Source organism: Anguilla rostrata, chromosome 5 (genome assembly GCF_018555375.3).
Source record: "Anguilla rostrata isolate EN2019 chromosome 5, ASM1855537v3, whole genome shotgun sequence".
NCBI classification, from domain to species: domain Eukaryota; kingdom Metazoa; phylum Chordata; class Actinopteri; order Anguilliformes; family Anguillidae; genus Anguilla; species Anguilla rostrata.
In genome coordinates this window covers 35,068,106-35,091,300 of record NC_057937.1, presented here as the reverse complement: position 1 = coordinate 35,091,300, position 23,195 = coordinate 35,068,106, and the positions used below count along the sequence as shown (strand labels likewise).

At 44.5% G+C, this 23,195-nt stretch overlaps 2 protein-coding genes across 6 annotated transcripts; one reads left to right on the top strand and one right to left on the bottom strand.

Annotated features, from left to right (window-relative positions):
* Positions 1-101: 101 nt before the first annotated feature.
* si:dkeyp-50b9.1 (uncharacterized) lies at positions 102-16,413 on the top strand. 4 transcript variants are annotated; one of them, XM_064335909.1, is made up of 14 exons: positions 105-884; positions 8,318-8,496; positions 9,027-9,162; positions 9,252-9,423; positions 10,379-10,543; positions 12,974-13,061; positions 13,508-13,632; positions 13,859-13,920; positions 14,456-14,555; positions 14,767-14,851; positions 15,366-15,441; positions 15,521-15,589; positions 15,898-15,994; positions 16,096-16,294. In XM_064335909.1, the coding sequence occupies exons 1-14, from the start codon at positions 848-850 to the stop codon at positions 16,112-16,114; spliced, it is 1,410 nt and encodes a 469-aa protein (XP_064191979.1). In that variant the 5' UTR covers positions 105-847; the 3' UTR covers positions 16,115-16,294. The 4 variants fall into 4 exon arrangements, 3 of the variants coding, with proteins under 3 accessions (XP_064191979.1, XP_064191977.1, XP_064191978.1); XM_064335907.1 differs by having other exon boundaries at positions 107-884; positions 15,898-15,998; positions 16,096-16,413; XM_064335908.1 differs by having other exon boundaries at positions 108-884; positions 8,340-8,496; positions 15,898-15,998; positions 16,096-16,413.
* LOC135255138 (olfactomedin-4-like) lies at positions 16,384-21,282 on the bottom strand. 2 transcript variants are annotated; one of them, XM_064335910.1, is made up of 5 exons: positions 21,125-21,282; positions 19,450-19,611; positions 18,990-19,202; positions 17,882-18,014; positions 16,384-17,245 (listed from the first exon to the last, which is right to left on the bottom strand). In XM_064335910.1, the coding sequence occupies exons 1-5, from the start codon at positions 21,179-21,181 to the stop codon at positions 16,434-16,436; spliced, it is 1,377 nt and encodes a 458-aa protein (XP_064191980.1). In that variant the 5' UTR covers positions 21,182-21,282; the 3' UTR covers positions 16,384-16,433. The 2 variants fall into 2 exon arrangements, with proteins under 2 accessions (XP_064191980.1, XP_064191981.1); XM_064335911.1 differs by having other exon boundaries at positions 19,450-19,608.
* Between the last annotated feature and the right edge of the window lie 1,913 nt (positions 21,283-23,195).

Genomic DNA, 23,195 nt, shown 5'->3' with positions numbered 1-23,195 from the left:
GCAGTAGGCTATAGCTGGTAATACTGTAAATTGATTTTACTTCCACTAAGTCAAGCAGGTCGTTTCACTGTTGTGCGTCGTTTAGAAAAGCAACGATAACCGACAACGAACAAGATGAGACAAGCATGATATTTTTTGTCAGACAATTTATTGAAATGCTAAGTTTTGGAGAATCCGTAGCCTACCAGCACTGTATGCCTGTCTTAACACCTTCGTCTCCTCTCCCCACATCTCACCACCGGAAAGATTTTCTTTCTTTAGTGGCTGGCTTGCGAGCGAGTAACGTTATGCTCTCTTCGGCCAACTAGAATCGCCCAGCCCTTCGTTTGTATAGTAGGCGTGAAAACTTGTGACTGGCGTTGTCAGTCTGACGCCCGCCCATGGACTGTTTGCACCTGCCCGTTGTAGTTTTTCGTAAAGCAGGTACCTGAAGCATGAATGTGCAGTTGTTTGGGGCTATATCAATGCACTCGCTACAGATAGACAACTGGCTCAGAGCTATTCTGGAGGGCAAAAAAGTTAATTTTACGGTAGAATTCTCCTTTGATGTCATACTGTTCCAGACCTACACGTTCTGGCGTTGTGGTAAGGTTTACGCCAGTACCTAGTCACAGAATAGTAGCCTATTGGACTGTTCTAATCTGGTCAACGGGCAAAAACTTGCCATCAACCACCGATTTTGCGCACCTGTTGACTGGGACTTCGTGAGGGGAATACGTTATGCCTACTGCCATTAGTGCGTGTCGCCTGTTGTCACCACTTTACCGACACTCCCTCTATCCAATAGTTTTTACTACATTTCCCTACTGGCGAAGGAACCAGGACTCCGTGTCCATGGTTACCATTAATGAAGTTGTCTAACAGAGGACTAGAACATCACTCAGGTAATTCACAGTTCCTCAAATTTTCACAAATATTAGAAAAATAATAAGCTATCCAGAATCGAAATCATGAAATGCAGCTGCGGGAAAAATCGTCCAACGCAAACACAGTAGCACAGAGGAAGCGATTTAGGTAACTAGCTGGTTAAGCTAACTCACAGGTTGCGGGTGCCTGACCTACTAATTTCGGCTAGCTAAAAACTTGCCTTGTTGGAAACTATCTACATTGGCTTCAGAGTTCTATCATTACACCCGTGGTTGATTGCAAAGAAATTTAGCTATTAGCGATGTGAAATTCCCGACCACAGAGAGACAGCAACGCAGATATTCCCCCAAAGCCAAAGTTTTAGCCTACTTTTGTCTAGTTGTCTGTGTCAGCGATGTAATGTTTTAGCTACGTAGCTAGGTAACCGTAATTTGTTCTGCTCATGATCACGATACCCAGGGTTTTACTGTATTGGTGTAGCAGTAGTGCATATTATGTCCAGACCATTGTAATGCAATCCTATCATGGGTTTAGTTAGGGGTCCAAGCAGCGAAGCTGGTGGAACCCTATTGTATCTGTTAGGATTATTATTATTAGGGGTCCAAGCAGCGAAGCTGGTGGAACCCTATTGTATCTGTTAGGATTATTATTATTATTATTATTATTCTTATTTTTCTCCGCTAAAAGTGTCTGAGGCTCAGCAACCATAAGTCCTGGAGCAACCAAATTTGGCAGGTAGGTTCCTATGGCCCCCCACTACTCAGGCACTAAAAATCACGTATGTCAGCCAGATGGTGGCGCTATAACAAAGGGTAACGCGTACAAGGCCATAACTCCCACACCATAAGTTAAATCAACACATAACTTAATCGACCTATGCATCTCAACGTGATCTACAACTTTGCCATTGGCCTCACCTTTGTCCGCCATATTGTTTGCCCGCCATTTAGACTTTTTAGTTGGGGCGTGGCAGTTTTCTCCGCTAAAATGTCTGAGGCTCAGCAACCATAAGTCCTAGAGCAACCAAATTTGGCAGGTGCGTTCCTATGGCCCCCCACTACTCAGACACTAAAAATCACCTATGTTGGCCAGATGGTGGCGCTATAACAAGAGGGTCATACTTTAAAAGGCCATAACTCCCACACCATAAGTCAGATCAACACAAAACTTCATCGACTGATGCATCTGAATGTGCTCTACAACTTTCCTATTGGGAGCACCTATGTCCGCCATATGGTTTGCACACCATTTGGCTTTTTTCATTAGGTGGGGTGCGGAAAAAGCTGGAGCTCCAAATCTAAACGGTTACGACATCGAGTAAACTTCTTTACGGCAAGGGACAACCATGGCGACGCAAGTAATCCGACACCGTAGGGTCTAGTTTTTAGCAGTGAAAGCACGGTCTGACAGTGCCACCTAGCGTGCATGCTAGGATAGCCTACCCAAAGTTTTTCAGTAAAACCTTTCTGAGAGGACGAATAATTACTTTTCTTTGGCATGGATCCATTTGAAGACAGTATCGGGTGAGTTCGTTAAGTCTTTAAATCTGTCATTATGGTGAGAAAAAGCTAAACCATTTTATTGGTAGTTTTTGAGTTTCTGTGCAAACGCGCGAAAACACGCTGGTATAATAAAACAATGACGGTAATACATATATAGTCCGCTTCGTTCCGTTGCTACCATAACATAACAAACTATCTTGTGTCTACAGCTGCAGTTTCTCGCTGCAATTTCTAACATTGAATATTCACAAAAGACGCAATTTATGCTGTACTCTGCCAATGTCTAAATAAATAATACGCTACAGTAAAGCTTTGAGAGGATGAATAATTACTTTTCTTTGGCATGGATCCATTTGAAGACAGTATCGGGTGAGTTCGTTAAGTCTTTAAATCTGTCATTATGCTGAGAAATAGCTAAACCATTTCATTGATAGGTTCTGAGTTTCTGTGCAAACGCGCGAAAACACGCTGGTATAATGAAACAATGACGGTAGCCTAATATATATAGTCCGCTTCGTTCCGTTGCTACCATAACATAACGACCTACAGCTACAGTTTCTCGCTGCAATTACTAATATTGAATATAAACAAAAGACGCAATTTATGCTGTAGTCTTCCAATGTCTAAATAAATAATACGGTCAATTTGAAGACAATATCGGGTGAGTTCGTTTAGTCTTTAAATCCGTCATTATGCTGAGAGAAATCGTATTCTCAATTTAATTTCTAAATTGACTGTAAGCTTAGTGTTGTAACTAGGTAGTTGTTCCGTAGGTGACTTAGTCTTAACTATTGCTTGAATGTTCTCATAGACTGCGTTGTTCCTGTTCTTGTTTGTGTTAGCGTTATTCAGTTTAAACTACAGGGTCCAAGTTGAACTATGCGGTTGTTCCCTGCACTTGGAACGGTATTTCTCTCTATGGTTTTCGGCACGCTTATTCCTGGTTATGGTTATACACTTTGTTGTACATCGCTCTGGATAAGAGCGTCTGCCAAATGCCTGTAATGTAATGCAATATTCCGTAGCAACAAGATGAACCCGACATTAGCCCTAAAATATTCCAATACAGCAGTGAAAACGCTGCTAACTGAATGACGAAATAAGCGAGACTAACTTTTAAAAAAAAATTACCACGTCATTCTACAGTCAATATCTGGGACTACACATTGAATAAATATACAGTCTTACCATTGGTTTTACGCGTAGAGATGTCCCTTTTGCGAATGAGTGGCCATATATTGTCTTGGATAATCCGTTTGTGAAATGTCGGATTTTTTCAAAAATAGCTGTGCGTAATACCACACCTGTTGCGTACGGCGTTGTCGTTCTTCTTAGTCCAATTTGGCTTGATTGACAGTTCATTTATTCAGTAGGTGAGATTATAAGCTTTCTAACGATGTATAACATGTCTGATTTTGCTTTTGGAATAGAGTTTTATAGGTCAGCGTAACTAAAACTCTTCTCATCTGCCAATGTCTACATAAATAAAACGGTAGGCTTCTTTGCCGCAGCACGCAATTCGCGAGTTGATATTCAGTCTTTCTTCCGTTTTTTCTTAATGTCGTATTTATTATTTGAAATGTGCATTCATGTGTTATTGTTCTATCTGTCTCTGTGGCGCTCTGAAATGTGCATCTCTGCTAAGCTGAGCAATGGATTGGAATATGTGTCTGAGGTAGTGTTGCACGGTATACCAAAACTTCAGCACTTTCTCGGTACTTAAAAAAAAAAAAAAAAGAAAACGGTTTCGTATTTGAATTTTCCATCGTTCGGTAGTTCTGCGTCAAATGTAAAAGCCAGGGAAATGTGTCCCGCATTACTGATTTAGAGGATGAAAAGTGTAGTTTGTCAGAATCTTCGCTAGATGGCAGTAGCAACTAAGGTTGCCAAGTGAGGTGACCTGCGCTTGTGCATTCTCTTCCCTGATACAGCGCAAGCTTTGACTCAGTTCACTTCAGTAGCAATAGGTGTTCCAATTTGGAAATATTTTATTATAGATAGATGCTGTATTGTTATTACAATATGCTGTTTTTAAATCTATTTAAAGGTGAAAGACCTGTTTTAAAGATTATTTAGTTTACAACTGTTAAATTTCTGAAATATATTTAACATATTTCTCCATTGTTCAGTGTTGTAACACTATAGGCCTATGCATATTCATATGTTGCAGAGGCTTCAACTTAAAGGTTGTTAATGAACCAGGTTGTTCATAAACCATTAATTTGAAAATGAGGTCAGCCCTTGTGGACATTACGTTCCTGATCTATTAAGGTAATTTCAGTATCGTTAGGTACCGAGTATTTTATCAGTATCGAGTATCGTGATACTAAACCTGGTATCGGTATCAAAGTCAAAATTTTGGTATCGTGACAACACTAGTGTGGCGCTTTTTTTAGTTGCGGCAGGGAAGCGCTGCAGCTGTACATACACGCTCGGCCATCTAAGTGTTACGACATGCCATCTAAATGTTACGACATAGTCAAGGCCTTGACGGAAAGCTGTCAGGACACATCCATGGCGACGCAACTAAGTCATCAGCCAGCGTCTCTTAGCACACAATTGGCCATAAGTCATCTATTTTTTATACGATCATCACAATATTCAGTACATATGTTGGGTGAAGGCGTATGACCATGAGGACACAGCCTTTTTAAAATCGCTCCATAGGGGGCGCGATGGTGCCAATGCTTGGACCCCTCCCAACGCCGCTTGCGGCTTTAATTATTATTATTATTCTTATTTTTCTCCGCTAAAAGTGTCTGAGGCTCAGCAACCATAAGTCCTGGAGCAACCAAATTTGGCAGGTAGGTTCCTATGGCCCCCCACTACTCAGGCACTAAAAATCACGTACGTCGGCCAGATGGTGGCGCTATAACAAAGGGTTATGCGTAAAAGGTCATAACTCCCACACCATAAGTTAGATCAACACAAAACTTCATCGACCTATGCATCTCAACGTGATCTACAACTTTGCCATTGGCCTCACCTTTGTCCGCCATATTGTTTGCCCGCCATTTAGACTTTTTAGTTGGGGCGTGGCAGTTTTCTCCGCTAAAATGTCTGAGGCTCAGCAACCGTAAGTCCTAGAGCAACCAAATTTGGCAGGTGGGTTCCTATGGGCCCCCACTACTCAGACACTAAAAATCACCTATGTTGGCCAGATGGTGGCGCTATAACAAGAGGGTCATACTTTAAAAGGTCATAACTCCCACACCATAAGTCAGATCAACACAAAACTTCATCGACTGATGCATCTGAATGTGCTCTACAACTTTCCTATTGGGAGCACCTAAGTCCGCCATATGGTTTGCACACCATTTGGCCTTTTTCATTAGGTGGGGTGCGGAAAAAGCTGGAGCTCCAAATCTAAACGGTTACGACATCGAGTAAACTTCTTTACGGCAAGGGACAACCATGGCGACGCAAGTAATCCGACACTGTAGGTCTAGTTTTTATCAGTGAAAGCACGGTCTGACAGTGCCACCTAGCGTGCATGCAAGGATAGGCTACCCAAAGTTTTTCAGTAAAACCTTTCTGAGAGGACGAATAATTACTTTTCTTTGGCATGGATCCATTTGAAGACAATAACAGGTGAGTTCGTTTACTCTTTAAATCCGTCATTATGCTGAGAAACAGCTAAACCATTTTATTTATGGGTTCTGAGTTTGTGTGCAAACGCGCGAAAACACGCTGGTATAATGAAATAATATCGGTAGCCTAATACATATATAGTCCGCTTCGTTCCGTTGCTACGACCTAGAGCTGCAGTTTCTCGCTGCAATTACTAATATTGAATATAAACAAAAGACGCAATTTATGCTGTAGTCTGCCAATTTCTAGATAAATAATACGGTCCGTTTGAAGACAATATCTGGTGAGTTCGTTTAGTCTTTAAATCCGTCATTATGCTGAGAGAAATCGTATTCTCAATTTAATCTCTAAATTGACTGTAAGCTTAGGGTTGTAACTATGTAGTTGTTTCGTAGGTGACTTAACTCGTCTTAACTATTGCTTGTATTTGTGCCTGGACTGCGTTGTTGCTGTTCTTGTCTGTGTTAGTGTTAATCGGTGTAACCTACAGGGTATAAGTTGAACAATGCGGTTGTTCCCTGCACTTAGAACGGTAGGCTACTGCCCTCTAGGGTTTTCGACACATTGTTCCTGGTTATGGTTATACATTTTGTTGTACATCGCTCTGGATAAGAGCGTCTGCCAAATGCCTGTAATGTAATGCAATATTCCGTAGCAACAAGATGAACCTGACATTAGCCCTAAAATATGCCAATACAGCAGTGAAAACGCTGCTAACTGAATGACGAAATAAGCGAGACTAACTTTTTAAAAAAATTACCACGTCATTCTACAGTCAATATCTGGGACTACACATTGAATAATATACAATCTTACCATTGGTTTTACGCGTAGAGATGTCCCTTTTGCGAATGAGTGGCCATATATTGTCCTGGATAATCCGTTTGTGAAATGTCGGATTTTTTCAAAAATAGCTGTGCGTAATACCACACCTGTTGCGTTCGGTGTTGTCGTTCTTCTTAGTCCAATTTGGCTTGATTGACAGTTCATTTATTCAGTAGGTGAGATTATAAGCTTTCTAACGATGTATAACATGTCTGGTTTTTCTTTTGGGATAGCGCTTTATAGGTCAACGCAACTAAAACTTTTCTTCTCTACCAATGTCTAAATAAATAAAACGGTAGGCTACTTTGCGCGAAGCACGCAGATGGCGAGTTGATATTAGGTCTTTTATTTCCGTTTTTTCTCAATGTCGTATTCATTATTTGAAATGTGCATTCATGTGTTATTATTCTATCTGTCTCTGTGGCGCTCTGAAATGTGCATTCTCTGCTAAACTGAGCAATGGATTGGAATATGTGTCTGAGGTAGTGTTGCACGGTATACCAAAACTTCAGCACTTTCTCGGTACTTAAAAAAAAAAAAAAAACGGTTTCGTATTTGAATTTTCCGACGTTCGGTAGTTCTGCGTCAGATGTAAAAGCCAGGGAAATGTGTCTCCCTATTACTGATTTAGAGGATGAAAAGTGTAGTTTGTCAGAATCTTCGCTAGATGGCAGTAGCAACTAAGGTTGCCAAGTGAGGTGACCTGCGCTTGTGCATTCTCTTCCCTGATACAGCGCAAGCTTTGACTCAGTTCACTTCAGTAGCAATAGGTGTTCCAATTTGGAAATATTTTATTATAGATAGATGCTGTATTGTTATTACAATATGCTGTTTTTAAATCTATTTAAAGGTGGAAGACCTGTTTTAAAGATTATTTCGTTTACAACTGTTTAATTTCAGAAATATATTTAACATATTTCTCCATTGTTCAGTGTTGTAACACTATAGGTCTATGCATATTCATATGTTGCAGAGGCTTCAACTTAAAGGTTGTTAATGAACCAGGTTGTTCATAAACCATGAATTTGAAAATTAGGTCAACCCTTCTGATCTGTTAAGGTAATTTCAGTATCGTTAGGTACCGAGTATTGAATCGGTATCGAGTATCGTGATACTAAACCTGGTATCAGTATCAAAGTCAAAATTTCGGTATCGTGACAACACTAGTGTGGCACTTTTTTTAGTTGCGGCGCAGAAACACTGCGGCTGTGCATGCACGCCGGACCATCTAAGTGTTATGACATGCCATCTAAGTGTTACGACATAGTAAAGGCCTTGACGGGAACCGGCCAGGACACATGCATGGCGACGTAACTAAGTCATCCGACAGCGTCTCTTAGCTCAAAATTGGCCATAAGTCATCAATATTTCATACGATCATCATGATATTCAGTAGATATGTTGGGTGAAGGCGTATGATCGTGAGGACAAAGACATTTTAAAATCGCTCCATAGGGGGCGCGCTGCTGCCAATGCTTGGACCCCTCCCAACGCCGCTTGCGGCTTTAATTTTTCTTGTTTTTGCAACATAGACCATAAACCGTGGGTTTGCAGGCAGTGTGCGGTGATGGAGGGTAGTGTGACGAACCTTAATACGGTGGCCTTCAAGCCCAGAAAAACTGGCAACAGGAGTGACTTCAATGCGCGGCCGAGCAGAGTTGACTTCCACGAGCTGGTGCAGCTCAGCGATTCCCCGGCTCTGGTTCCAGAGGTAAGTGCTCTCCCTTCAGACACAGACCAAGGATCGAAGCAAACATTTTTTCCAAGGAGCACACGTGCTCCTATTTCGAAAGAATTTGATAGCACACTCATGCTTCCATTTAGTAGATGTGCTCCCAAATTATTTTCCAGTTAGCACACATCCGTTTTCTTAAATTGTGAACTCTGTAGAGCACTGAAACAGACACATCTGTTTCCTACTGATAGGCTACTCCGCACATGGCACCCCCCGCCCCATTCAACATATCAATAGAAGATGAGCCCTGTCCGGTCCATGTGTCATGCTCAGGGAATTCCTAGCATGAGTATGAAGCATCCTGGATGCATCCACTTTCACAGTGATGAAATATGACAGTGATATACAGATATTCTGTGCTAGACCTCTGTAAACATGTAGCGCAGGTTCCTGGTAGCGGAACTTACTGTGCGTATGGATATCTGTTTATGCGTACAGTCGTGTAGCTGTTTGTATGTGTGTGTGTGCGTGCTTGTGTGTGTGTGTGCGTGCATGTGCGTGTCCAGGTGGAGAACAGGGATATCCTGAGTGCAGTAGTGGCGCTATTCGACGTGTCGTTTCCAGAGTTGGGCACAGATGAAATCTATGACATCGTGAGTAGCCCTGACAGTCAAACCATCGTTCTCCTGCGCAGTCATACAGGTACGCCCCTAAACCTCCTGGCCCCACCCAGTAATTACAGTTTAATTTCAGTTATGTCACACGCATTAACCCCACCCATCCGACTGCAGATGTCCTGGAGGAGTACAGAGGCAGAGAACCCACTGAACCCCCGGGCACCACGCCCCCCCCAGCTGAGAGCAGAGACGGAGAGTCAGAGAAGGGGAGGTTCTGTGAAGTGTTCAGCGAATCAGACGACAGCTCAGACGAGGCAGGGGATTCAGCTGAGCCTGCCCAGGACAGGTACAGACACTCCTGCACTCACCCACAGTAGTCACAGGTGCTGACTGTGTGTTGTGCAGTGTTCACATTTTGACGGTAAAAAAAGGTATGCCGTGCATTAGCGAGGAGCTGGTGACGACCGTAGCGGTGGTAAACTACGCAACAACACAGTAAACATCATTTAATCGTTGCTATGGTTATTTGGCGGGATAGTTTTATTATTTTGGAACAGTGCTTGGTCCTATACAAGCATGGATGAGGAAAGTGACAACGAAAGCATACGTGGGTTCATCCTGTCATGTTGCTTTTTTAAAAACGGGGGTCTGCTTTGTCCCTCCGCTACAGAATGATGGCAAAAGCCGGGATAATTGAGCTAAAGATGGAAGGTTCCTTGAGGGGTTGCCGGTGTGCGGCGTTTAGCCCTGCCAGTGGGCGAGTTGTTCATCGCCGTCTCACTGAAAAACATGGAATATTTCACTGTATCTCAGTGTATCTCTGTGTGCCTCAGTGTATCTCATTATGTCTCAGTGTGTCTTAGTGTGCCTCAGGTATCTCCCACAGCTAGTGTCCTCAGTGTATCCAATGTCCAGTGGTAGTGTGCCTCAGTGTATCTCATTATGTCTCAGTGTGTCTTAGTGTGCCTCAGTGTATCTCATTATGTCTCAGTGTGTCTTAGTGTGCCTCAGTGTATCTCACCATGTCTCAGTGTGTCTTAGTGTGCCTCAGTGTATCTCATTATGTCTCAGTGTGTCTTAGTGTGCCTCAGTGTATCTCACCATATATCAGTGTGTCTTAGTGTATCTCATTATGTCTCAGTGCGTCTTAGTGTGTCTCAGTGTATCTCACCATGTCTCTGTGTATCTTAGTGTGTCTCAGTGTATGTCAGTCTGTCTCAGCGTATTTTCGTTTGTCTCAGTGTATGTCAATGTGTCTCAGGACACATCAGTGTGTGTGATTCTGCTCTGTCCCCATTCAGGTCTGAGTGGGAGAAGTTCAGTAGCGGGGTGACGGAGTTCCTGGTGAACGTGCGCGAGCGACGAGCGACGCGCAACAGATTGAATTGGGAGCAGGAGATCCCGCCCAGTGCTGTGGGAGCGGAGTCGCTCATTGTGGCAGCTGCCACATACAAGCTGAGGAGACTGTAAGTACAGTTCAGAGAAGGTGGCGGGTACCAGGGCCTTAGTTAGGTTCAAGTGGGGAGTGACTGTAGGTCTCTGCAAACAGACAAGAGTCAATCAGTGTGTTTTTCCTGGAATTGAGTATTCTGTGGAACTTCCAAATTAAAATAAAAAAATACTCTGAAGTTTTACATACACACACAGACACATACAAGCATGAGCACACAGGTATATAAACTTGCATTCACACCTGCAAAGACCCAAACATATCATGTCAGTACTAAATTTCTCCTCTAGCCCTTTTTGAGTACACTGACCCCCTATCCCCATCTTTCTATCTATTTTTTTCCCTCTGTTCACTCAAATTCAAAGTGCTTTATCGGCATGACAAAATTAGCATTTGTATTGCCAAAGCATGGCAAGGAGCATGTGAAACATCAGATGATAATGACAGAATACATAACCTCTTTCCATTCAGTCTTCTCTCTCCGTCTCTCTTTCTCTCTCTTTTTTTCTTTATGTTTTTTTATTTGTCTTTCTCCCTTTCTCTCTCTCCCACGCACAGGTTAATAAGGCTCTTTCTCTCTTGAGGGTCAGGGTGCAGAAAACAGCTCCCATAAAAAAGCACATAATTTTTTGCCATGCCAGCAGCGCAGCTCCTTCTGAAACAGCCTGCCAAAAATCACGTCTGGGTGGGGCACGGTCTTCCCGGGTTTCTATTTTTACCGTCGAAAATGACACAGGGCCCATTGTTCCCTCCCTCCCAGCGGGCCCGCCCCCCGAGTCCAGGGTCTGCGGCCCGCTTCTATTTAGAGAGCGGAGTCGGGCCGCGAGGGCGACGCCCTGCCGGCCGCGGCCTGTAATTAGCTCCGAATGACAGGGCAGGCCGGCGGGCCGGGCCCCTCCCCTCTGGCCCCGGGGTCCACGTGGCGCCGCCTTCCTGTGGCCCTGCGGTCGACCCCGCCTCTGCGGAGCCGGGAGCCTTGGAGAGCTCGGGCACTGGGGCGCTCGGTCACGGCCAGCCTCCCTCCTTCCAGCTCTGCACGGAGTGGGAGGCAGCAGCTCTGGCAGTGCAGTCGGGCAGAAATCCTGACCACGGGGAATGGCTGAGCACTGGACATTGATGTATTTAAGGGGATTGCAGCAGTCACTGGTATTACAGCAGTCAGTTACAGCTGTGATTGGGATTACAGCAGTCAGTAGCAGCAGTGATGGGGATTACAGCAGTCAGTAGCAGCAGTGATGGGGATTACAGCAGTCAGTTACAGCTGTGATTGGGATTACAGCAGTCAGTAACAGCAGTGATGGGATTACAGCAGTCAGTTACAGCTGTGATTGGGATTACAGCAGTCAGTAACAGCAGTGATGGGGATTACAGCAGTCAGTAACAGCAGTGATGGGGATTATAGCAGTCAGTAACAGCAGTGATGGGGATTACAGCAGTCAGTAGCAGCAGTGATGAGGATTACAGCAGTCAGTAACAGCAGTGATGGGGATTATAGCAGTCAGTAACAGCAGTGACTGGGATTACAGCAGTCAGTAGCAGCAGTGATGGGGATTACAGCAGTCAGTAACAGCAGTGATGGGGATTACAGTAGTCAGTAACAGCAGTGATGGGATTACAGAAGTCAGTAACAGCAGTGATTGGGATTACAGCAGTCAGTAACAGCAGTGATGGGGATTACAGCGGTCAGTAACAGTGGTGATTGGGATTATAGCAGTCAGTAACAGCAGTGATGGGGATTACAGCAGTCAGTAACAGCAGTGATGGGGATTACAGCAGTCAGTAACAGCAGTGATTGGGATTATAGCAGTCAGTAACAGCAGTGATGGGGATTACAGCAGTCAGTAACAGCAGTGATGGGGATTACAGCGGTCAGTAACAGCAGTGATGGGGATTAAGCCTGATTTATAATTCATCACATGACTTCCGACAAGTGTCGCATGACAAAAATGACGTAATTTCAACTGAAAAAAGCGTAGTCCGACTTCTAGAATTTTATGTCGCAGAACTTAATACTGTGTCACACACTGTCATGTTGATTGGAACAGCCAAATGGAATGCAGAAATCCATTGCTATGGATACGTCATTATTTTTGGTTTATCTGAGTTGCGGACCATCTTCAAAAAAAGTAGATATACGATATGTTCCTCCCCTATTTCTCTGTAATTTCACCAGGCACCGCAAAGTTTTCACAGATGTAAACATCAGCAGTTTGGCATCTTGTTACCACAGACACCAGAACCCTCTCCACAGACCTTTGCCGAAGTATAAGTGCAAAACTTTGTGCGACACTTTCATTTTTGTTGTGCGAATATTGTGTAAGGGGATGTATGACAAAGTAGAAATCAGACTTTACAGCAGTCAATAGCAGCAGTGACTGAGATTAGAGCTGTAGTGGAGACTATGGCAGTCGGTAACAACAGGGATAATGAATTCTCTGTATTGCAGGGAAATAGGCGAAAAGGTGCTGGAGCTATCTCTGCTGACCACCAGGCGGTGCTACCGTAAGTGCGGCGTGGGCAGCTACATCGTGGAGGTATGAAACAGGGCAGTGTGGTTCAGTGTTATGCGAGTGAGGGTAGAATTGTGGGCATGCAGTAGAATAAATTCCCTGTAACTGTAAAAAATGTCTTTAAGAAGTGTTTTACATGTGTTTATGCAGAGTGACAATTGCTTTCATGTAGTTTGGGGACTGAAATCAGACCAGTAATTTAGCAGCTGAAAGTCTCACCAGTTGTGTAAGCAGGTTGCCCCCTGCTGACCATTCAGCAGAACGACAGTCTACAATCCTGCACACAAAGTGTGATTCTGTCTCTCGCTGAGTCTTGTTATCAGTCGCACTTGGTAGAGGGAGAATGGGCGAAAATTTTCTAAAACTTTCATAGCGGCATCGTGGCCAAAGAACATTTGACATCACATCTTCATATATGCCTGTGTGAGTATGTAATATGTTTATATGTTTATGTGTGTGTGTGTTCTCAGCTCCTGAAGTTGCCTGCAGTGTGTGGGCCTTACGACGTGCTTCTGGCTCACGCTGAGAGCAATGCGGTTGATTTCTTCACTAAATGTGGCCTGAGTGATGATCCCCTGCTGAACGATAAGTTCAGGTACTGAGCCCCTGTCCCATACACACACACAATCTCTCTCTCTCTCTCTCTCTCTCTCTCTCACACGCACACACACACACACACACACACACGTACATACACCTTATTGATTGATCAGACCAAAAAACTGTTCAGTGTGTTAATCAGTGAAACAATTCGTTTTGTCAGAGATGTATGGTCTGTGTTATTGATCAGCTGAAATATTTTAATTGTTGTCACTTCACAGTGAAGTGAGAGATGAATGGACCAACACCACCCTCATGAGCTACCTGACCTCCTTTAGCATAGGTGAGCTACCTGACCCCCTTTAGCATAGGTGAGATACCTGACCCCCTTTAGCATAGGTGAGCTACCTGTCCTCTTTAGCATAGGTGAGCTACCTGACCCCCTTTAGCATAGGTGAGCTACCTGACCCCCTTTAGCATAGGTGAGCTACCTGACCCCCTTTAGCATAGGTGAGCTACCTGACCCCCTATAGCATAGGTGAGCTACCTGACCCCCTATAGCATAGGTGAGCTACCTGTCCTCCTTTAGCATAAGTGAGCTACCTGATCCCCTTTAGCATAGGTGAGCTACTTGACCCCCATAGCATAGGTGAGCTACCTGACCCCCTTTAGCATAGGTGAGCTACCTGACGCCCTTTAGTATGGGTGAATAGTATTTTTGAATCCTCTCTTCTCTTGTTCTCTTTTTTAAATTAAATTTCTTTGTTCTATTGAAAGAAAAGCGATGTATTTCTTTGTCTTTTTATTATTACTATTTTTAATATTAATTTAACATTATAATATGCCTCATTTGTGTTGTTCTGTCATGCTTTTTGAAGGCAGTCCGTATCACAGCCCTGTTCCCCACGCGGACTCGGATATCAGTGCCCCTGGGCCCTCGCTGAACCTGTGGGAAGTGGAGCTGGAGGTGGATCTGATGTGAGCGTTCTCACGCCGCTCCCTTCCTGCTACGCACACTCACACCGCAGACCCGTCTGTGACCTTTACAGCCTTTATAGTTCCCCCTCTGCTGCTCCTCAAACCCGGTCTCCAGCGCGTCGCGGTGGCGGTTCTCACGCCGGCCCCTCTCTCCCTCTCTCTCTCCCTCTCTCTCTCTGACCCCTCTGATTGGCTGTGTTGCCGCCGGCAGGAGGAAGAAGGCTCTGCTGGCGTACCAGCAGCAGGCGGTGTGCGTGACGCGCCTCGTCCACGAAGTGAGCGCCCTGAGGGAGCAGGTGAGACGCGCGGGCGCCGCTCGTTCACCCGTCGCGCGTCGCGGGGGCTTGCGGCGCGGAAGGTGGTCCGTGGCTCGAGGGCTCGAGTGTCCTGTGGGAGCGCGCGCATACGTCCGCAGTTCTCCCAGTGTGACTGTAGGTGGCGATGTGGTGAGAGAAGTGCGGTTGGTGATTTAAAATGGGGTAAAAAGGGGGATGAGTGAAAAATGAGAAATGGAGCAGGCGTCACGTACTCTCACTTGTACATATCCAACACCACGCAAACACCTCTCCTGCGCACCACGCAGAAGTACTGCAAGCACACGCACGCACGCAAACACGTACTCATACGCGCACACACACACACACACACGTAAAAACAAGGCCCTTGCTGTAATTCCCTGCTATAAAAATGGATTCTATGACCAATATAAGCTGTGCAGTTCACCCTGGTTGAAGGCAAATTTGCACCGAAATACATAAATCGCGCCCTGTTCTGAGAAAACTAAATTGGCATGAATTGCGTGTGTTTCAGTTATCACTGCAGGTGCGAGAAGTAAAGGCTCTGAAGATGGAGCTGGAACTGGAGAGAAAGCGACGTAGCAGGACAGGTGTGTGTGTGCCGTCACATTGAACACTGACACAACGTGATGTAGAGGTGTGTAACTGCTTGTGTGTGTGTGTTTGTAGAACAACAGTTCCTGGAATACAGGCTAATGACATCGCAGCAGCTCGTAGAGCGACCCAACTCTGGCACAGGTCTGTATGTTACGCTCTGTGTATTGCATGTGTGTGAGGGCTCTCTCTGGTGGCCAGAGGAATGCACTGCAGGAGTATACTGTACTTCTTACTCTGTTATATTGCCCCAGGCTCTCAACTCGTAACTGATTCAGGGTCAGTTGCAACATAGTTGATGGGATTAGGAATAAAGGCTGGTGAGCTGGTCCTGGATCTGTTTTGGGGGTAGAAAGACAGAGACCTTTCAGTTTTAGCTCAGGGTGCAGTTCTGTGGTACAGAGAAGGCCTGGTAGCAGTTTGCTCTTGTTCTTATGTTCTTTCTTCTTTAGATGAACAGGACTTCAGAGTGGCTGAAGATTCGGGGGCGGAATCAGTGGACACTACAGAGGAGGGGCCATGCAGGACAGAGGAGTGGCCAGAGATCAGGCAGGTACAGCTGTGATAATAGAAGTCCTGGGAAAAAAGCAATTAAACTGTGATTTATGGCACTCAAAGCTTTCTAACCGGAAATTCTGTTCCTCTTTCAGGCAACCAAACCACCAGTAAAGAGGGAACATGGACAGACAGACAGACAGAGAGAAACACAGAACACGCACGCACGCACACACACACACACACACACACACACACACAAATGTGCACACTTCATGTCTGACCTTTTGGGTATGTGTTACTCTACCAACAACTTAGAAAATAAAAGTGAATATTTATTTCTACTGACAAAAAGTTTGTTGTGGCCACTACCACCCCACACCAACAAGATTCCACTCAGTGACTTTATTACTGAAACAAAATCCACACGGCCACATTACAGACACGTGACACACAATAATTTCTTTATTTGAAGGTAAAAAATGATTCAGCTCTAGAAGTAGGGCTCGTAGGCTAGCAGGTAGTTGTCGTTGTACATGTACAGGCGGTGGTCGGCCGGGTTATAGTGCAGGTTGGCCACGCCGTCCGCCACCTTCTCCAGGGGCAGGGCGAGGGTGTTGTCCTCCCGCCCGGTGGCCGTGTCGAAGGCGTAGAACACCTCCTCGCGGTAGCGGTCGTCGTAGCGCGTGGCGTAGAGCACGCCGCACACCACGAAGGCGTTGGTGACCGACTTCTTGAACAGGCGCGTGCTCCAGGTGTGCGTGACGTTGAGCGACTCGGCGTCCAGGCGGCTCAGCACCATGTTGCCGTGGCTCTTCTGCGTGCCGTAGATGACCCACAGGCCCGTCTCGTCGGCCGAGAAGTCCACGTCGGTCCAGTCGCGGCAGCTGTAGTAGCAGTAGGGGAACTGGTTGTTGTAGCCGACGCCGGGCAGCGGCCGGCGCACGGTGGCCTGGGTCCGCAGGTCGTAGCGGCACAGCTCGCCCGCGTTGTGGCACTGGTAGAAGAAGGCCTCGCCGTACAGCAGGCTGCCCGGGCCCTGGATGGCGTTGGGCACGGCGTGGGAGGCGGCCACCGCCACGTCCTGGGGGTTCCTGGAGGCCATGAAGTCCTCGTAGGTGAGGTAGCGGCGCACCACGTTGCCGTGCCTGTTGCCGCTGACCAGCGGCTGGATCCAGTAGGTCTCCGGGCTGCCCGGCTTGGTCTCGCGGCCCCAGGAGCCGGCCGGGTAGGACTTCCCGTAGGGGCTGAGCTTGGTCACCAGAGGGGAGCTGATGTTCTTCATTAGCCGCTGAGAGCAGGTACCTGCGGGGAAGGAGTCCGGGGTTAATTAAACTGGAATTGGACAGCGTATCCACAGGTTGGTGCCAAATCATTACAAAGCCACCTCTATTTGTTTATATCTTAGGTTTTCAACAGGGGGTGCTTGAAGGTAGTGTATTGGGTCCCTGGCCAGACTTGATATACAATGACTACATATGGATTTGGGAAAATATAGCAAAATATGACATTTTAAAAATGTAACCATTTTGATGGGGGTCCGATCATGGACAGTCACGTATCACAGATCTGAACTCATCAACCTACTTGCGATGGTACCACTTGACTAAATCCCCAGGATTGAAGAGTCCTGAAAAGTTTGTTTGCTGCCAGCAGTTACTGCTTTATAAATGTAAAACCTCATCTGCTGATAATTACTGTTCACATAATTGTTTTTTGAGATAAAAAATAGTGTGTCTTTATGAAAAGCTTGCAGATGTTATTTCAAAGACATGGGGCGCTAATTCTGTCAAAGTAAAAAAAGAAAAAAAGCCAGCCTTTTGATTTTTGAATAGTGAGTAATTTTAAAAAACCATGACCGCCTACCCTCCTGGCATAAAAGTACGCTCCAAATCCCCCAGTAACTCCCCTCCTGCCCTTCTCTGTCCTCCCCTCACTCACTGGTGAAGCCGGGACGGATGGTCCTGCACGTCTCCAGGCTGTTTCTCAGGGACCGCAGGTTCTCTCTCACCGCCTCCAGGTTGAAGATGTTGCTCTCCTGCATCGTCGTAACGTCCTCGAGCGCTTTGCTTATCTGGGACACGGAGAAACCCCGCAGTTGCCTTGTTGGTCCTAAAACATCTCCTGAAACGTCACTCAGCTAACGCACAGAGAAACCCCGCAGTTGCCTTGTTGGTCCTAAAACATTTCCTGAAACGTCACTCAGCTAACGCACAGAGAAACCCCACAGCTGCCTTGTTGGTCCTAAAACATCTCCTGAAACGTCACTCAGCTAACGCACAGAGAAACCCCACAGCTGCCTTATCAGTCCTAAAACATCTCCTGAAACATCACTCATCTAACGCACAGAGAAACCCCACAGCTGCCTTATCAGTCCTAAAACATCTCCTGAAACATCATTCAGATAGCACACAGAGAAACCCCACAGCTGCCTTATCAGTCCTAAAACATCACTCATCTAATGCACAGAGAAACCCTAAAGCTGCCTTATTAGTCCTAAAATATCTCCTGAAACATCACTCAGCTAACCACAGCTGCCTTATCAGTCTTTAAACATCTCCTGGCTAAAACATCACTCATCTAACGCACAGAGAAACCCTAAAGCTTCCTTATCAGTCCTAAAACATTTCCTGAAACATCACTCAGATAGCACACAGAGAAACCCCACAGCTGCCTTATCAGTCCTGAAACATCACTCATCTAATGCACAGAGAAACCCTAAAGCTGCCTTATCAGTCCTAAAACATCTCCGGAAACCAACCCCTCAGGCACGGGTGGGCCAGGGTGGGCCATAGACACCTAAATAGTATCCTGACCCGCCCATTTACCTTGGCTGAATCACCACGCCCAGTTGTGAATGCCTATCTAAGTAGCTCTGGCCCACCTAGTTCTATACAGGCCCAGCTATATGAATATTTCTGGCTACGCTACTGCCTGGCTACGTTGCTGCCTGAAACATACAACACACAGAGAATCCCCGCAGGTGCCTTCAGAACCCTGCAGTAGGTGCGGGTGAGAGCCGGGCTGTCAGGGGTGAATGGCGGCTCACCTCTTGGGTCAGGCTCTGTGTTTTGGCGCTGGGGTTGGAGCGGTGAGCGGAGCTGATGTCCCTCTCGAGCTTCTGCAGCTCCTGGTTGAGCTGCCGCAGGTGCAGGCTCTTATACAAGCCGCTGGTTTTCAGGTACTCGAACGCGAGCAGGCGCTCCGTTATGTTCGCCACAGTGGCGTTGATCTGAGGCATCTTCTTCTCTGTTTGCAACACCTGCACGGGAAAGTCAGTGAGCACCGAACAGGTCAGCGAGTCCAGGACAACACGGCGATTACCGAGAAGCCAAACCAGACTAGGACGACACAATGATCACTGAAACACCAACTAGTGCAAGGCGGTGGATTAGTCGCCAAGAAGATCCAACCGATCCAGGAAAATTCGATAATCAATGATTAATCAGATTTAGTCAGGACAACACAAATATCATGTAAACACCAATGCAAAGTCCAGAAAGCATTACCTGTGTCTGCATCTTCCCAAGGAAGTCTCCGCAAGACTCCACCTGCTGGGACACTCCCTCGTACTTCTGTGCCGGAAAGTCCCACTGCGTGGCGTTAACAGTGCACACGCATGCGTCTGCCTTCCTCTGGCCTTTTACTTGCTGAGTACTGTCACCCTCCTGCTGGACCACACACACACACACCCACACGCACACACACATTGAACAGGGGCTAACTGTTGCCAGTGTGAATCGAGGTTAGAACAGTTTAAAGTTAGAATAGAGGTTAGAAACAATGAGCATGGCGTCATATGTCTGTACTCCACAGACATAATCAAAAATGTGCTCAAGCCTAAAAGCCAAACACATTTCTGGTGTAATCTTTACTCTCTCTATCCTGTGTTTTAACACTGTTTTTATATAGGGCCCAAGAGGTGTCGTTGTTGCTGGCTAAAGTTGCGTGCGTGAATAACACATTTCTCTATAGAATGTAAATATTCATTACGTGCATCAACTGACATTTAACCCAAGCCTAACAAGATGCAATGGCAATCCTTAACCCTGGGTTTAGATTTAGCCATAGGTGAACAATGAACAGTGTAAAAAGGGGTTCAATTAACCTCTGGTTAACTTTTACCGCATGAAAAGCATTGTGCTAAGAATGAGTTCCTCCACAATGTTCCACCTACAGGAAGTTGTCCAAAAGTTTGGCTTTCAGCTGTTAGGTGTACTTATTAAAGTGCTCTTGACTAAAAAGTGTTCAACCTCGAATCAGGTCATCCAATGCAATAGATTTTAGAATGTAATATTTGTATGTTCAATTAAGTCCAATTAATTGTTTAGAGGGTCTAATGAATCTCTAGGTTCAATGCCACTAGGTCTGGAATTTAAATAATTAATAAGAACAAACACCAGATGAACACTGGAAAAACATAAACCTCAGTTTAATGCACCATAACTATTCTAATTACATAGTTCTGCAAGAGTGCCCTCTAGATGAATTATTAGAAAAAAATGTTTTTATTCGATTGACAACCCTAATGTACTCACACATATGTGGGTTATACTCAAAATATACATTAATATACTCACAAAGAACTATGAATGTATGCAATCACATACTCATAAATATACTTGCACACTTTCTTTTCCTAAAATTTTCTACCACACACTAAAATTGCAATAGGAGCAAAACAGAAACAAAAACTCTCAAAAACGAATTTCCTTACACAGGCATTAATTCACGCAAACACAAATATTAATATTATACTAATTCGCTCACAAACAGACATTCATACACATTGACATTTTCTCAAATAGACATATTCACTCATAATTCATATTATATTATCATGAGACTACCACACAGTAACTGGGCTTAGATTTGCAGACCAATTTTTAAACTATGACGGGTATTACTACTGCTACTGCTACTACTACTTACTACTACTACTACTACTACTACTACTACAACTACTACTACTACTATTATTATTATTATTATTATTATTATACATGTATTTATATAAATAACAGTAAAAATGAACCAGCAAGTAGAGTCCTTTAACAGTAATCACAATATTTGATTTCATACAGGAGAAAAGGCATACAAATGCCTGGAGATGCTCATACACATACAGTACATGTGGAATACACACATATCTATCATACATGTGTGCAGCAGCTAGTTACTCACAGTGACCAGAAACAGTAGCAGCGGCAGCAGCGAGAGGAACCGCACCATCGGAGACATGTTGATACTGAGGCTGAATGAGGCACGGCCACCGTTTAAACAAACAACACGCACGCTCACTCACTCTCTCCCTCTCTCTCTCTCTCTCTTCCTCACTCTCTTCCTCTCTCCTTCCCTCACTCTCTCAAATTGTGCTGCCCAAATTGTGCAACTTCCTACTCTGACAAAACATGCTTACCGGTGCAAAATATTCCTCCCTGGCCTCCTCACACATGCCACATTCAGTAATACACACATGCACAAACACAAAACCAGGGAGATTAGGCAATGTGTTGAATGAAATTCTTAAACTAATCTAATTGATAGGAAGTGCACAATTCTTAATGCTAATATTATTGAGTACAAAGCATAGGGATGTTGGCACTAATATAATGAAAGAGAAGGATGCTGTTATTAATTCTGCAGCTGTTTTACCAAAGTTTTTTTAAATTTCCAGTATATTGGTGGTTCGGGAAGTGCACTTGCTTCCTCTTTTCATAAAATCACGAACATACTGCATGTCCTTCATGTGGAGGAAATATGAAATTTTTGCATATTGACATTAATATTGTGTAACTTCAAAACTTTCTTTATATTTTCACAAACCTCTGCTGACTCAAGCAAAGATATTGCACATATTGGTAATGCACATTCTTTTGACATGGGAAGATGTCAAAATACAGGGTCAAGTTGCTGTAATATTTAATAAATCATAGTCAGCATTCTGTTGGAAAATGGCATTTTTAGTTTTCGCGAAACATTTAATTATACGTTTAATGAACGTTTACTTCTTACGTCTAATTATAACTTTGCATCAATTATTGTATTTGGTGTAAAGAAAGATTTTAGGAATTATGTTTTAAAGATACAGTTTATGGAATATATACTTTTTGTTTGTGAATAGCTTTGCTTTTTTACTTTGGAAGTATTTTTGTTGTTAATTTAATATAAATTACAGTATATATATATATATATATATATATATATACAGTGAGCACCATAATTCATTGGACAGTGACACATTTTTTGTTATTTTGGTTCTGTACTCCAGCACTTTGAGTTTGAAAGGATACAATGACAAAGTGCAGACTGTCAGCTTTAATTTGAGGGTATTGTCATACATATCGGATGAACCGTTTAGAAATGATGACAGTACTCAGCTTTTGTACATAGTCCCCCCATTTTCGGGCATCAAAATATATTGGACAGTTTAACATAATGTAGAATAAAGTAATCATTTCAAATATTTGGTCGCATATTCTTTGCATGCAATGACTGCTTGAAGTCTGCGACGCATAGACATCATCAGACGCTGGTATCTTCCCTGGTGATGCTGTGCTAGGCCTGTACTGCAGCCATCTTCAGTTCCTGCTTGTTTCGGGGACTTTTTGCCTTCAGTCTCCTCTTCAGCATGTAAAATAGATGTTCAACTGGATTCAGATCCGGTGATTGACTCGGCCAGTCAAGGATTTTCACTTTTTGGCCGTCAAAAACCCCTTAGTTGTTCTAGCAGTATGTTTCGGCATTTGGTTTTATCTGAGCAGATAAAATATTTCTGTAGACTTCAGAATTCATTGTTCTACTCCTGTCTGCAGTCACATCATAGATGAAGACAAGTGGGCCCGTTCCACTGGCAGCCATACAGGCCCAAGCCATAACACCCCCTCCACCATGTTTCACGGATGAGATGGTATGCTTTGGATCGTGGGCATTTCCTTTTTTTCTCCACACTTTCCTCTTTCTATCACTCTGGTACATGTTAATCTTTGTCTCATCTGTCCACAAGACTTTGTTCCAGAACTCTTGGGGCTTTTTAGGTGCTTTTTAGAAAACTGTAATCTCGCCTTTCTGTTCTTCAGACTTATCAGTGGTTTGCATCTTGTAGTGTACCCTCTGTAGTCCTGCTGGTGTAGTCTTCTACATATGGTAGACTTTGACACATCTACACCTTTATCCAGGAGAGTGTTTTTGATCTGTTGGGCTGTTGTCAGGGGGGTTTTTTCCACCATAGAGAGTATTCTCCAGTCATCCACTA